Source organism: Saccoglossus kowalevskii, chromosome 5, assembly GCF_978046115.1.
Source record: "Saccoglossus kowalevskii chromosome 5, keSacKowa6.1, whole genome shotgun sequence".
In the NCBI taxonomy this organism is placed as follows: Eukaryota; Metazoa; Hemichordata; class Enteropneusta; family Harrimaniidae; genus Saccoglossus; species Saccoglossus kowalevskii.
This window is the reverse complement of record NC_140645.1, coordinates 41,550,426-41,566,980: the sequence shown is the minus strand read 5'-3', so window position 1 is coordinate 41,566,980 and position 16,555 is coordinate 41,550,426. Positions and strand designations below refer to the sequence as shown.

General features: G+C 34.1%; 1 protein-coding gene across 1 annotated transcript in view; it reads right to left on the bottom strand.

Annotated features, from left to right (window-relative positions):
- Nucleotides 1–2,787: 2,787 nt before the first annotated feature.
- The window catches only part of LOC100369099 (uncharacterized), a 155,864-nt gene continuing 142,096 nt past the window's right edge, over nt 2,788–16,555 (bottom strand). The window contains exons 72-81 of the mRNA XM_085499013.1: nt 16,152–16,305; nt 15,360–15,523; nt 15,044–15,181; nt 14,489–14,620; nt 13,455–13,725; nt 12,837–13,169; nt 11,960–12,266; nt 11,140–11,434; nt 10,060–10,233; nt 2,788–4,726 (exon numbers count right to left, since the gene is read on the bottom strand). Coding sequence (XP_085355139.1) covers nt 4,574–4,726; nt 10,060–10,233; nt 11,140–11,434; nt 11,960–12,266; nt 12,837–13,169; nt 13,455–13,725; nt 14,489–14,620; nt 15,044–15,181; nt 15,360–15,523; nt 16,152–16,305 — 2,121 coding nt within the window. The 3' untranslated portion in view covers nt 2,788–4,573. The remainder of the gene's footprint in view (nt 4,727–10,059; nt 10,234–11,139; nt 11,435–11,959; nt 12,267–12,836; nt 13,170–13,454; nt 13,726–14,488; nt 14,621–15,043; nt 15,182–15,359; nt 15,524–16,151; nt 16,306–16,555) is intronic.

Sequence of the window (16,555 nt, the reverse complement as noted above, 5' to 3'; positions counted from 1 at the left end):
AAGCATTAACAAATGTTAATGTTACTAATTGTGTGGACACATTGTCAAATAAGACATATACACCTGTAATGGCTCAAATATAGCATTTAATGAAATGTGTTGTGAATCATCAGACAGGGTAAATGATTAATGATATGATAATTGATTATTAAACTACTGTATTCCTTGATAACACAAATTCAATATTCCATATCCATCCTGTGTACATATTTTATAGTAATTCTTTACCAACATTTGCGCATCTTTCAATACGTGATTTATTATCATTTTCCAATACAAACAATTTTACGAACTCACTTTAACAATAAATGTAACCATATATTATGAACAAATATTTGCGCATGAAACATTTTTAAAGATCGGACATTTCGTTATAACGACCTGGCATGTCAAAATTATTTCAAAAAAATCTAGAATCATAATTCCGGATTACATGTTTTCACTGAAATTACTTGAATCAAATATAGTAAGTATTAATTTAAGTAATAACAAAATTATAATAATATTATGTGATTTTATGGAAAAACCAGCTCTGTTCTTCTACCTAATCCGATTTTTATTAAGAGAAGTATTTTATGAAACATCACATATGTCAAATTGAAGTAATGTTCAGTAACGTACAGTAATGTAGACATTGTTTGCTAAAGGCTTCGGTGAGTATCACAAATATATAAAAGTATTACATATCCACAAATGTCACTTTGAGGTAACCACAATGTGATAGAACTTCAAAGATTGCCGAAGACAACAACATTATTATTATTATACATCTATCCCCGTGACGCCATAAGTTACAGCGTGTTGCAATTTTGTGGTATATTACGGGGTATTTTCAACCTACGAAGACAGCGGAGCGGAGCGGAGCGGAGCGGTGGTCGATGCGACGGCGTACTTTCTGAGTGCATACTTTGAGGTATCCTCGTAATAACCCTATTATTATACATCTTTGCTATTCAAGGATACATCAGTCTGGTCAAACCCTGGTGGCAGCTATGTTTGTTTTTATTATTTTATTTGTTTTAATATTATTATTACTTGAATTGGTAAATAATTATAACTTACCCATATTATTAATAATTGAAAGCATGTATGATCAAGACATTTATTTGTATGTTCAATATTTTACTTATTCTTTTATTTATACATATTCAGTAGTTTAATGTTCTTCTCACATTTGGTTAAACACAGTAACTGCTATACTAAATTTAACATAAATATACAACATTTTGCTGCCTTTGAATGTATTTGCAAAGTCTGAAATGGATACTAGTAATTCGGGTTTTGTGCGTGTACGTTAGGCTGGAGTAATTTCTCACACATGCTTTGACCAGTTTGGTTATAAGTTGGCATAGTGACAAGTCATACTAGTAAACAAGTGCACTTGATTGTGGGATTATTTTTAAATGATGTCCATCCTAATCCCCAAAAATGTATTTTCAACGTGTCATCAACCATTTTGTCAGCAATGCTATGATGCCCATCATTTTTTTGTTTTGACTCAAAATGCCTGAAAAGTTGTCATTTTTTGTTTCAGTTTTGTATGTCCCTAGTCATTTCTGTGATATGTTTTAGCCGATTTTGTTTAAAGTTGACACAAGTCCTTGTATCTCTAGTTTAAATATGCTTATCAAGTAATTTTAGAATTCAATCACTTTTGACCTATTGGTGGATAATCTAATTCTCAAAAATCATATTTTGAACCTGTCATCAACCATGACAATCCAATGTCATAAATCTGAAATGCTTTGTTTGATCACATTCAAACTTTACACATACATCATATTATACCTAAGCATACACGTTTCATGATCCAATTTAAGACGGCCATTTAAGTTCTAAATATGCATCAATATCAAGCACTTCTGAACGAGAACTTGCATGGACATATTTCATTCACATTTGGTACATACATTGAACATAAGACTATAATACACATCATTTTTTCTTCAGGTCTGATTCAAAATGGCTGACTGATGGCCATTTTGTTTTAACAAATGCTATTCCAGAGCCATATCACATGTCATTCAACACAAATATCCTGGCTTAAGTTTGTATCATATCTGTCATATCAGTGTCGGCCAAAATCGATAGTAAAACATTAATGTCTTGTATCGGCCTTAGTTTATTTAGTACTTGATGCATGTTGATGATGCATTATTTAATAAAAAAAAACACTAGTAGGTCATTTTTAATCCAAACAGAAAAATTAAATAAAGTGCGTCATGGTCCGATCCCATTATGTAGTAATTGCATAGTGGCGATATAAACTGTATATCGACCTAAATATAATGCCAAGACACATTCTTAATTTAAGACTTGGATAAATTGTATATATCCAAATCACTTTTCAGGGATTGTCCAGCTGCTTGAGTAAGCTGTGACTAAAAAGAGGCAGTCATTCAACTGCACTGCACGACATAGTCCTATGCGACGTACAAAATTTGAACTTGACTTGCACATCTACAACCAACATTTAGTGTGATACCACAATATCTTCTTGAGATGTTATCCAAGTCAGTCATTGTCAACAGAAGAAATATCCAAAAAAAACGTACACTATGTGGAGATTATCATCTCCTTGAAATTGTATCTATGGTAACATCATTTTCCTATTTTACACAAAACAATCAAATTATCATTGCATCCGTCATCATATTCAATTCCATGTGGATTTATACAAAATTCAGTGATTTACGCCTGGTTGTAATCAGTTTTTTAGTATAATATCATTATAGTTCTGTACAAATATACACACGCAAAACAACACTCATTACAAAATTACGGTACTTATTACAATAACTACTATAAAATATTCATATCTTTATTGAAGTATAAAAATACATAGCTGATAGGTCAAACATTCCAGAGAAGATCAATCCTCGATGTAATAATCAAATATTTTACAAATGACTTACTGGGATATTTACATACAATGGAATTAAATCAGATTTTAAAAATTACGTTCAGATAATGGATGGAGATTAAAACAATGGATGGTCATGCTGATGTTATGAGCTTGATGTAACAGTTTCACTGACAAATCCAAACTTCTAATGTAACAGCTATGTTGATTGGTTCAAGAAATGGTCCACATTTCTGATAAAACTGCTTCAATGATTGGTTCATAAAAATTTCAGCGAATTATTTTCTATAAAGCATTTGAAAGTAAAATTTGGCACGGATATGAAATTAAAATGTTTCAAAAAAAATGGTACTTACACAGAAATGCAAATATAAAAATCGATCTACAAAGATACCTTCAAACAAGAAAGACATCACACTATACTTTAAAACAGACGAATATTTTGGTACAAAATTAAAAATGACAGATGTGATCAGGACGGAAGAACAGAAATGGAATGTAGAAGGTTTAAAAAGATTCTTCTTAACACTTGTACACAAATCTTTTACATAATCCAAATATATACAGTATATTAACCAGTGTTGAACTTCACTTCTATGAAATATATAATAAATTTCTAATTTTGTTTCCTGGATTATTCCATTTTCTCCTGATAAAAGATGATATTTGCAACAGGTGCAGCAGAATTACACGAAGTGTTGAATCTTGAATGCTGAGGGCAGGAAACGGTCATAATATATATAAAATATTTGCATCTAATTTCTGATATTAACCATTATGCAGCCAGCCCTATGTACTTTTACATTGACTAGACCAGATAACGGTTAAAACTATAAAAAAAAAATATAAACAGTAATACAAATTCAATTTAATCCTACAAAAAAATGTCATGTCTTGGTTATATTCCTTATTTTTGTATCAGTGTCATGGTATACTTTAGCGTGAGGAGTGGAAAGCTATCAACAAAGGACATCAACATGACATAATTGAAATGCGATATTGCAGCAATGACTGTGTGGCAAACTGTACAGTACTCCTACATTGGAAGAACATTGTAAAATTGGTTGATATGTATACACATTCTCGTTGAGTGGAACTCCACACATGTTTGTGTCCCTTAAAGAAAAAGGATTTGTTCCTATCTTTTGAGTATTTGTTATGACTAACTATTAAAACCATAATTACAGTCAATTTTAGATTTATCCATGGAATTTATACATTTTACTTGACATAATCACTATGTTTCTATAAAAACTAATAAAATTTTATCTAAAGTACAAATATATTGCTTAATTATGTAAATGATACTGTTTCTTGCTTAACCTCTAGTCTGTCATTGATATGGTGCTGACAGTGTCGTTGAACCTTTATGCAAATTAGCAACAGTTGCTATGAAAAAAAAATAAAACTTTACAGTATTCAGTTGGTTAGACAGCGTTCAACAATAAAGACCAGAGAATGGCTGGAAACCATTTTAACAAAATGAGGCTGGTGGCCATTTTGAAACCACAAAGAGGCTAGTTGTCATTTTGAAATCAGAATCCATTTTCAAGCCAAATATAAAGTGACTATTGATACTAGACATCTACCATTGAACGACCATTCTTATAAAAAAAATTAACTACTACAGCAATATAAAGATACCATTGCTAAGATATTACATACATAACAGTTTTTGCATAAAGTGATTCAATTGATATTGGAATTTCCTTATTTCTTGTTTTTCAGTTGGTCTTGTTTCTTTTCCAGATCGTTTTCTGCCTGTTTCAGACGATCAAGAGTTTTGTCTTTTTTCATAGTCAAAGCAACAACATCTTCCTGGGCTTCTAACAGACGTTTTGTAGTTTCTTTTACTAGTGAAGCCTGGAAATGCAAACAAGTCAGAAAACATAAATGAAGAATACAACTATACTTGTATCTCAATTGCGCCCCCTAGCATGTTTAGTGAACTAAACTCTCTAGAATGTTTGGTAAACTGAACTCCCTAGCATATTTAGTCAATTGTACTCCCTAGCATGTTTAGTGAACTAAACTCTCTAGAATGTTTGGTAAACTGAACTCCCTAGCATATTTAGTCAATTGTACTCCCTAGCATGTTTAGTGAACGAAACTCTCTAGAATGTTTGGTAAACTGAACTCCCTAGCATGTTTAGTGAACTAAACTATCTAGAATGTTTGGCAAACTGAACTCCCTAGCATATTTAGTCAATTGTACTCCCTAGCATGTTTAGTGAACTAAACTCTCTAGAATGTTTGGTAAACTGAACTCCCTAGCATATTTAGTCAATTGTACTCCCTAGCATGTTTAGTGAACTAAACTCTCTAGAATGTTTGGCAAACTGAACTCCCTAGCATATTTAGTCAATTGCACTCCCTAGCCTGTTTAGTGAACTAAACTCTCTAGAATGTTTGGCAAACTGAACTCCCTAGCATGTTTAGTGAACTCAACTCTCAAGAATGTTTGGTAAACTGAACTCCCTAGCATATTTAGTCAATTGTACTCCCTAGCATGTTTAGTGAACGAAACTCTCTAGAATGTTTGGTAAACTGAACTCCCTAGCATGTTTAGTGGAACTAAACTCTCTAGAATGTTTGGTAAACTGAACTCCCTAGCATATTTAGTCAATTGTACTCCCTAGCATGTTTAGTGAACTAAACACTCTAGAATGTTTGGCAAACTGAATTCCATAGCATATTTAATCAATTGCACTCCCTAGCATGTTTGGTGAACTAAACTCTCTAGAATGTTTGGTAAACTGAACTCCCTAGCATATTTAGTCAATTGTACTCCCTAGCATGTTTAGTGAACTAAACTCTCTAGAATGTTTGGCAAACTGAACTCCCTAGCATGTTTAGTGAACTCAACTCTCAAGAATGTTTGGTAAACTGAACTCCCTAGCATATTTAGTCAATTGTACTCCCTAGCATGTTTAGTGAACTAAACACTCTAGAATGTTTGGCAAACTGAACTCCCTAGCATATTTAGTCAATTGTACTCCCTAGCATGTTTAGTGAACTAAACTCTCTAGAATGTTTGGCAAACTGAACTCCCTAGCATATTTAGTCAATTGCACTCCCTAGCCTGTTTAGTGAACTAAACTCTCTAGAATGTTTGGCAAACTGAACTCCCTAGCATGTTTAGTGAACTCAACTCTCAAGAATGTTTGGTAAACTGAACTCCCTAGCATATTTAGTCAATTGTACTCCCTAGCATGTTTAGTGAACGAAACTCTCTAGAATGTTTGGTAAACTGAACTCCCTAGCATGTTTAGTGGAACTAAACTCTCTAGAATGTTTGGTAAACTGAACTCCCTAGCATATTTAGTCAATTGTACTCCCTAGCATGTTTAGTGAACTAAACACTCTAGAATGTTTGGCAAACTGAATTCCCTAGCATATTTAATAAATTGCACTCCCTAGCATGTTTGGTGAACTAAACTCTCTAGAATGTTTGGTAAACTGAACTCCCTAGCATATTTAGTCAATTGTACTCCCTAGCATGTTTAGTGAACTAAACTCTCTAGAATGTTTGGCAAACTGAACTCCCTAGCATGTTTAGTCAATTGTACTCCCTAGCATGTTTAGTGAACTAAACACTCTAGAATGTTTGGCAAACTGAATTCCCTAGCATATTTAGTCAATTGCACTCCCTAGCCTGTTTAGTGAACTAAACTCTCTAGAATGTTTGGCAAACTGAACTCCCTAGCATATTTAGTCAATTGTACTCCCTAGCATGTTTAGTGAACTAAACTCTCTAGAATGTTTGGCAAACTGAACTCCCTAGCATATTTAGTCAATTGCACTCCCTAGCCTGTTTAGTGAACTAAACTCTCTAGAATGTTTGGCAAACTGAACTCCCTAGCATGTTTAGTGAACTCAACTCTCAAGAATGTTTGGTAAACTGAACTCCCTAGCATATTTAGTCAATTGTACTCCCTAGCATGTTTAGTGAACGAACCTCTCTAGAATGTTTGGTAAACTGAACTCCCTAGCATGTTTAGTGGAACTAAACTCTCTAGAATGTTTGGTAAACTGAACTCCCTAGCATATTTAGTCAATTGTACTCCCTAGCATGTTTAGTGAACTAAACACTCTAGAATGTTTGGCAAACTGAATTCCCTAGCATATTTAATCAATTGCACTCCCTAGCATGTTTGGTGAACTAAACTCTCTAGAATGTTTGGTAAACTGAACTCCCTAGCATATTTAGTCAATTGTACTCCCTAGCATGTTTAGTGAACTAAACTCTCTAGAATGTTTGGCAAACTGAACTCCCTAGCATGTTTAGTGAACTCAACTCTCAAGAATGTTTGGTAAACTGAACTCCCTAGCATATTTAGTCAATTGTACTCCCTAGCATGTTTAGTGAACTAAACACTCTAGAATGTTTGGCAAACTGAACTCCCTAGCATATTTAGTCAATTGTACTCCCTAGCATGTTTAGTGAACTAAACTCTCTAGAATGTTTGGCAAACTGAACTCCCTAGCATATTTAGTCAATTGCACTCCCTAGCCTGTTTAGTGAACTAAACTCTCTAGAATGTTTGGCAAACTGAACTCCCTAGCATGTTTAGTGAACTCAACTCTCAAGAATGTTTGGTAAACTGAACTCCCTAGCATATTTAGTCAATTGTACTCCCTAGCATGTTTAGTGAACGAAACTCTCTAGAATGTTTGGTAAACTGAACTCCCTAGCATGTTTAGTGGAACTAAACTCTCTAGAATGTTTGGTAAACTGAACTCCCTAGCATATTTAGTCAATTGTACTCCCTAGCATGTTTAGTGAACTAAACACTCTAGAATGTTTGGCAAACTGAATTCCCTAGCATATTTAATCAATTGCACTCCCTAGCATGTTTGGTGAACTAAACTCTCTAGAATGTTTGGTAAACTGAACTCCCTAGCATATTTAGTCAATTGTACTCCCTAGCATGTTTAGTGAACTAAACTCTCTAGAATGTTTGGCAAACTGAACTCCCTAGCATGTTTAGTGAACTCAACTCTCAAGAATGTTTGGTAAACTGAACTCCCTAGCATATTTAGTCAATTGTACTCCCTAGCATGTTTAGTGAACTAAACACTCTAGAATGTTTGGCAAACTGAATTCCCTAGCATATTTAGTCAATTGCACTCCCTAGCCTGTTTAGTGAACTAAACTCTCTAGAATGTTTGGCAAACTGAACTCCCTAGCATATTTAGTCAATTGTACTCCCTAGCATGTTTAGTGAACTAAACTCTCTAGAATGTTTGGCAAACTGAACTCCCTAGCATATTTAGTCAATTGCACTCCCTAGCCTGTTTAGTGAACTAAACTCTCTAGAATGTTTGGCAAACTGAACTCCCTAGCATGTTTAGTGAACTCAACTCTCAAGAATGTTTGGTAAACTGAACTCCCTAGCATATTTAGTCAATTGTACTCCCTAGCATGTTTAGTGAACGAACCTCTCTAGAATGTTTGGTAAACTGAACTCCCTAGCATGTTTAGTGGAACTAAACTCTCTAGAATGTTTGGTAAACTGAACTCCCTAGCATATTTAGTCAATTGTACTCCCTAGCATGTTTAGTGAACTAAACACTCTAGAATGTTTGGCAAACTGAATTCCCTAGCATATTTAATCAATTGCACTCCCAAGCATGTTTGGTGAACTAAACTCTCTAGAATGTTTGGTAAACTGAACTCCCTAGCATATTTAGTCAATTGTACTCCCTAGCATGTTTAGTGAACTAAACTCTCTAGAATGTTTGGCAAACTGAACTCCCTAGCATGTTTAGTGAACTCAACTCTCAAGAATGTTTGGTAAACTGAACTCCCTAGCATATTTAGTCAATTGTACTCCCTAGCATGTTTAGTGAACTAAACACTCTAGAATGTTTGGCAAACTGAACTCCCTAGCATATTTAGTCAATTGTACTCCCTAGCATGTTTAGTGAACTAAACTCTCTAGAATGTTTGGCAAACTGAACTCCCTAGCATATTTAGTCAATTGCACTCCCTAGCCTGTTTAGTGAACTAAACTCTCTAGAATGTTTGGCAAACTGAACTCCCTAGCATGTTTAGTGAACTCAACTCTCAAGAATGTTTGGTAAACTGAACTCCCTAGCATATTTAGTCAATTGTACTCCCTAGCATGTTTAGTGAACGAAACTCTCTAGAATGTTTGGTAAACTGAACTCCCTAGCATGTTTAGTGGAACTAAACTCTCTAGAATGTTTGGTAAACTGAACTCCCTAGCATATTTAGTCAATTGTACTCCCTAGCATGTTTAGTGAACTAAACACTCTAGAATGTTTGGCAAACTGAATTCCCTAGCATATTTAATCAATTGCATTCCCTAGCATGTTTGGTGAACTAAACTCTCTAGAATGTTTGGTAAACTGAACTCCCTAGCATATTTAGTCAATTGTACTCCCTAGCATGTTTAGTGAACTAAACTCTCTAGAATGTTTGGCAAACTGAACTCCCTGGCATGTTTAGTGAACTCAACTCTCAAGAATGTTTGGTAAACTGAACTCCCTAGCATATTTAGTCAATTGTACTCCCTAGCATGTTTAGTGAACTAAACACTCTAGAATGTTTGGCAAACTGAATTCCCTAGCATATTTAGTCAATTGCACTCCCTAGCCTGTTTAGTGAACTAAACTCTCTAGAATGTTTGGCAAACTGAACTCCCTAGCATGTTTAGTGAACTCAACTCTCAAGAATGTTTGGTAAACTGAACTCCCTAGCATATTTAGTCAATTGTACTCCCTAGCATGTTTAGTGAACGAAACTCTCTAGAATGTTTGGTAAACTGAACTCCCTAGCATGTTTAGTGAACTAAACTCTCTAGAATGTTTGGTAAACTGAACTCCGTAGCATATTTAGTCAATTGTACTCCCTAGCATGTTTAGTGAACTAAACACTCTAGAATGTTTGGTAAACTGAACTCCCTAGCATATTTAGTCAATTGCACTCCCTAGCATGTTTGGTGAACTAAACTCTCTAGAATGTTTGGTAAACTGAACTCTCTAGCATATTTAGAGAACTGAACTCCCTAGAATGCTTTATAGGCAATTACCCTCCCTAGCATGTTTAGCAATCTGGACATGCTACCAAGTTCATGACCTGAACTCTCTAGCATGTTTCATAGAGAGACTCCCTAGCCAAGTCATCCTCTTCAAGTGATGTCAAGTCAATTGTTTAGTAAGCAACTAACCTGCTTAGTTCTGGCATCCGGTGATAATGTCCCTGAATTCATTGATTCTGACTGACTGTGTAGTTGTTGTTGTAGATTGTTCACTTTATCCTTTGTCTCTATTAGTTTACTACTATGATTAGAGAAATCCGCTGTCAGCTGATCCACTGTATCCTGTAACTCTTCAGTCTCAGTCTATGTAATAGAATACAAGTGTAAACTAGACAGTTTATTCATCTCTCATCAGAAAATGGTTAGTAAAATGGGTTGTCTAAAAAACCCTGAACCGGAACCGGAAAGTGAAATTAAAAATATTTGGGCGTACAGGTTGTTTAATATAAGTGATATTGCATTAATGGACATAGTTTATCTATTATTAATATTATTTATTTTATTATAATTGCAATTTGTAGTTGTGTGTACACTTATTCTAATAATGTGGATGAAATAATAGGCAGAAAGCGCATGTTTACAATGTTTCCACTTGAGGTTGCACTTCACATCTTTTTAATTTTTATGTTACGGTTCCGGGTTTTTTGGACAACCAGTAAAATGGTTATATGAATAACCCCCTCACAGGTAAAAAAAATACGAATTTGCCCAACTAAATGCAGTTAACAATTTAACAATTATATCACCTCCAGATTTGGCAAAATTCAGTGAAATGTTTAAAGCAATTCAGTAAAGATGTGCAATCACATCTGACCATAGAATAATACAGAAACTGGATTCAATTATATTTTAACATTACAGTAATAAATGCAATTAAGTGTTCTGCTATTGTAGATGTGCTTCTAATAGAACAAATGCAGTACTGTGAAATACTTTATTTTCTCTTGGAATTAAGTTTCGCTATTTTCGCTGAAGGAATGATTCAGTGAAAATATAATCCAGCGAATATACTCTTTTTCCTATATTTTACATTCAACTCGTTAGAAATCACTGAAATTAAATTCCACACAAAACACCCAAATAAGTCTTTTCAGCAAAAATTAATTCCAGCTAAAATAAAGTATTTCACAGTATATTGTTTACACAAAATTTGAATGCAACTGGGGCATTTTATTGATTTTTGTAAAATAAATATTCAAATGATCTCACCTCTGTACTTCCAGTTGATTTTCCTGTTTTAGACTCCTTAGCTAGAGCATCCTGTGTAGCTTTCTGCCACAGTGCTGTACCACTCAACTCAGCAGGTAATTTAGCTAATAATGGACTCTTTGTGGAATGTTTTGGTAATACTCTTGTTGCTGGAGCAGTACCTGTTAACTCCTTCAAACGTTCATCCACTTTGTCAGACATTCCGTGCTGACGTGCTAATCCTATCTTGTCCTCACTGCGGCCAAGGAAGCCTCTTAGTTGGCTATTTACAGTGAACTTGCTGTATTTTGTTAATCTGAAAGAAAAACGATTATTGAACATTCACCTCATGGAAACAGCTACAACAAGGGTTTCTAGTTTTATTTTGCCCAATAATAAACGTGTTTATCGTTCTCTTGATGGTAAACTACTGCGCCTGTCAGTGCAGATTCCATGAAATGATATGGGCATATGGGCAACCAAATATGAAAACCAATTGCTCATTGATACACCCCTGAAAACAAAATACAAAAATCACACTATTACATTGTCCTATCATAGCACAAAGTACCAGTTTATAAAATTTTTTGAGCAACTGATTAAAAAGCTAGATGCAGACATGACTTTTACTGATGTTGCAGTCAGGTCTACTTTAAGGAAGGGGGCAAAAGTTGACTTTCGCATTAAAAGTATTCAACACAGAAACTATTAAAAGCATAGAGGACAAAACTATTCTCTTATGCTAAGGCAATTTAATGAAATTTTGCCCTCAAAAATGGCTGCCATCTCACCACAGAACTTCAGGTGTGAAAAATTTATAAAAACATTATTAGATAATCACCTTTCATCCATATTATCTTTATCAAAATGCACGCCCTCATTGTTGGTATCCCGTAGCAACTTGACATCCATCAATTCATCCACCATATTACGTTGATCAGCATCAAGATGAGAATCTCCGAACAGCATTTCCAGCATCATACGCGAGTCCTGTTCTTCTTTTGATTGTTCTGCCTTGCTAGCACTCTTCAAACTTAACAAGGAAGACGAGCGACGATAACGAGCAAAGAATAAATCATGGCATAACACAGAGAGAGATTTGTGGAACTCTCGACTGAATTCTGGTTGTGTATCATCTCTCATATCACCTAGAAACCCAAAAAAAAAACTCTTTAAAAATGATTCTGTACAATCTAATTCATGTGATGTGGAAAACAAAATCAAGAGATAGAAATACAGAAATTGCAGAATTTTGTGTAAAAATTAGACAAATCTAATATTCTTGACCGCAGACAGCCATGACACTTTTTAATCTAACCATCGAATGGGCTTTCACATGCCGGGGATAGCACGGTGAAAATCATTGGTGAAACACAAATGTATAATTTAATTTACTCTGTTGTGCATTTTAAATTGGACACAAATTAATGTTTGTTGTTTAAGAATGTTGTGGTCTGAATTTCACCAACAATATCATCACTATATGTTCAGTTATTTGTTACAGGACACCTTAATATACCTTGATCAATAATATATAAATCAGATCAACTGAGATTAATACTAATGGAACAGAGCATATTGCGATGAGCAGAAAGACCACATACAGACAGAATAATTGAGAACATACAAAACTGTGGTTACTCTTTTGACATTCTTTGTTGCCAGGTTATTCAATTTATAAAGTTTGTGATTTTCAAATAAAATAAAACAAGACTTACCGGTATGAATATGAGCTAGACTGTGAGCTAGAACCAGTAAGAATTCACCAACGAAATCCAACCTGGCAAGTCTCATATATAGTATACGATTACTGTGATCATAGTGGTAGGAGTTTCTATAAGCATTGGCTGATAACTCCTTGTTTGCTGGGATCTTTTCTGCTAGTAGAAGAGTGACTGGCTTATGCTGACAGTGTACAGCAAGTAGCTCAATTACAAAACAACCAAATTTATACACAACCAGATTACGACCACTTAATTTATTGAGATCTACAGGTACCAGTTTACCATCATTTCCCCATTGTGCATCACGGTTGTCCAAGAAATGATCACCTAAAAATATGAAAAAAATATCAGATTTGCTCAGGCCTCACTCACCAAAGAATACATGTATAATCTTCTTATACCACCAGTCTCATCTCATTTCCAAAAAAATATTAAATGAACTCATCTGCATTAATAAACATAAATCAAACTTTTTATCAAGTCAAGCTAGAACTTAGTCAGAAATTAAATTGGCTAAATCTAAAACTAGCAAATTTTATTAGTAAACTGCAATCTACAGCAAAACTTCCTAGGCAATATCTAAAAATCCAACAATAATTCAGTAAATCTCACCATCAGAAACAGCTTTTGGTGGCTTCACACCCTTACTCATCAACTCTTTGATTTCTTCCAATTTCTTGTATAATGGTGACGCCATCAACAATGCTGTGATCTCAGCATCACTGAGGGGTGCCGCCATCGTGTAACTTGATGGCATTTCTCCTGATTGCTCAGTCAAAGCTGAGGTATCTACAGCTGGTTCTCTGTATGGTGCACTTTGCGGCATCTCACTGACCTGATGACCAAAATGATCAAGGTCTACCATCTCCCGTAAAGTCAGGATCTACACAAACAAAAAGAATTAGAATTATTTTTGTAACTCAGTTAATAATCATACTGTAAAATACTTTATTTTGCTTAGAATTGATTTTCGCTATTTTTGCTGAAGGAATGATTCATGAAAATAAAATCCAGTGAATATACCTTTTTTCTATATTTTACATTCAACTCGTCAAAAATCAGTGAAAATTAATTCCATACAAAACACCCAAAAAGTGTTTTCACGAAAATTAATTCCAGCTAAAATAAATTATTTTACAGTAGTATAAATTAATATCACCTCCAACCGAGTTTGATCAATAACCAATTAGAACTAACTGTAAACACAAAAACAATCCATTTTTTTTAGAAATTCTCTGATTAGTGAACAAATCCTGTAACAGAAGAACTCAAGAAATAAAACTATAGAACAATCTGAGTGTACGTTAACATATTAAAATTATACATGCAGAATAATGCATCTAAATATCTCTAATATTAGTATTGGACAATCTAGTAGACACTTTATGTTTATGTTTAGGGCAGTCAGCTCAGGACTACATTGTATGTACGTCAATCGGGAACTAAATGAAGTCCTGTTTGGGATTATGACCATCAAGAACTAAATAATGTCTAGTTTTAAACTATGTCCACTGAGGACTAATGATGTTCCATTTTGGATTACAACCGCGTGAGACTAAGTATGTATAGCAAGTATGACAATTGTAACAACCTCTGTGTGTACATATAGTAGGTTAATTTTCTAGAAATGGAAATAAGGTTTGTACCTCATTTGTTTTTATTCTGCTTTCTTCCATGTGTCTTTTCTCTTTGTGTTCTTTCATGTTTTCAGACATCTCTTCTTTAGACTTGGATTGCTGAGATTTTATTTTCTCTTCTCGCTTCTTGCGTAAACGCTCCTAAATTGAAAAATAAATAACAATATAATTAAAATAATCATGAAATATCTTGCAATATTTTTCTGGATTTAATAATTACCTACTGGTTTTATTTATAACTGTATTTGACATGAAATAAAGACACCAAATGTACAGTTATGTTCTCCAACACCCCAGATTCCTATAAACTTAAATGTTGCTATAGATTCATTTCTTAGTAACTTATAGTGAACAAATGTGTTTTAACATCACTTGTATTTTCAAATATATGTTCAATAATGCTGATATAGCAATGAGGTGTTTGTTCTATTAGTAATACATGTGTCTGTCGTCAGAATTTTGATAATCCGGCATATATAAAATGCAATTTTTTTTGTATGTACACTTCTATTATAGATGCTTTTCAAATAGAGCAAATACTGTACATTATAATCAATTTGTTACCTGCAGACCACTCTGCATACGCAGTCTATCGGCGTCCATTTTGTTTGTCAACTTAGCAATATCTTTCTGATGTTCCTCCATTATTCTGTCTTGTTCCTCTTGAGTGGCACCTTGTCCTTTCAAATTCTCTAATTGCTCCTGAATAATACAAGTTATATTTAAATTAATAAGCATCAACATTTAAAATATTTTCAAGAATAATTGATCAAATGATATTATCTGTGGTTGTACTCCAACCTGATTGGAGTAAAAACAGTATGTTCAGTAACATGCCGAGTAGCAAAAAAGTGCTTCAAACTGAAGCTGGTATAATTACCTTCATCTTCTGTTGTTTTTCTTGCAGTAATTCTTCTTTACGTTTGTTGAGTGCAGCAACAGACCTCTCTGTTCTTTCCTTCTCTTTCCTGGACTCAGCATCCAACTGTTTCTCATAAGCAGAGATGCTCTCATCAAATTTACGTTTTTCTCTTCTTTCAAACTCTGTGAATCATTAAAGTATGTGTAATTTACAATTTAATTTTCATTACATCTCCATCATTGAATTATATTGTTCAAACAGTAATTCATAACAGAAAGGCAGGGAAGCAAAAGATTTTTATCAAAATATTTTGGTACCAGGTAAAAATTTTGAAGATGTCTCTCCTGTCATTACCTATGTGCGAATGCAAGTGAAAACAGTACATGCTTTCTACTACTATATCTTTGGACTTACATCACATCGCTATGCAATATTTCTATTATAATGGTAATTTGATGTGTTATCCGAACATCAACTAGACCTGGTCCTACACAATCACCTGAAAGGTTGCATCTTCTTGTTGGTAAAGTTGTTATACACACAAAACAGGATTGTTACCTGGTGTTAAAACCAGGTAGAGGAAATGGTTCATTGTCTCAATGGAAAAATGTGAACACTGACGAATGTTCCAGTACAAAACAAGAATACAAATCGCTAAAAATATGCCCTAAATTTTAACTGAAAAGTATTTTTTGTGATTCACATATTTTTAATTTCAGTGAGGCATTCAATTCAATTCAATTCAATTCAATTCAATTGGTTTACAGCCTTTCAAACTTTTCACAAAAAGGTGCCCTCTATAGGCCATACCTTCTGATTCTCTCTTTAGTCTATCTTCATTTTCTTTTCTCTCCCTTTCCAATCTACGTTTGACGTCTTCAAGTTGTTGTGCTGCTTTCATGGCTTCTTCAGCACTTACGTTACTCTTGTCAGAAAGGAACTTCCTCAAAGCTTCTGCATATTCCTATAAAAAAAAATACACTAAATAATTCACACCTAACTATTATAAACAAGCAGCCTGTCGGCTGAAATAGCTCCGCTGTTAGCAATACACATTTCAATTAAAGAACAGAAGATATCATTAGAAAATGAACAATATGTATAGTATCAAAACAATCAGACTTGCGGTTTTCAACAAGAAGCCGAAAATATCACTTTTTACCAAAAATGACAAAAACAATCATCAAAATTAGATAATTCAAGGTAACATCATG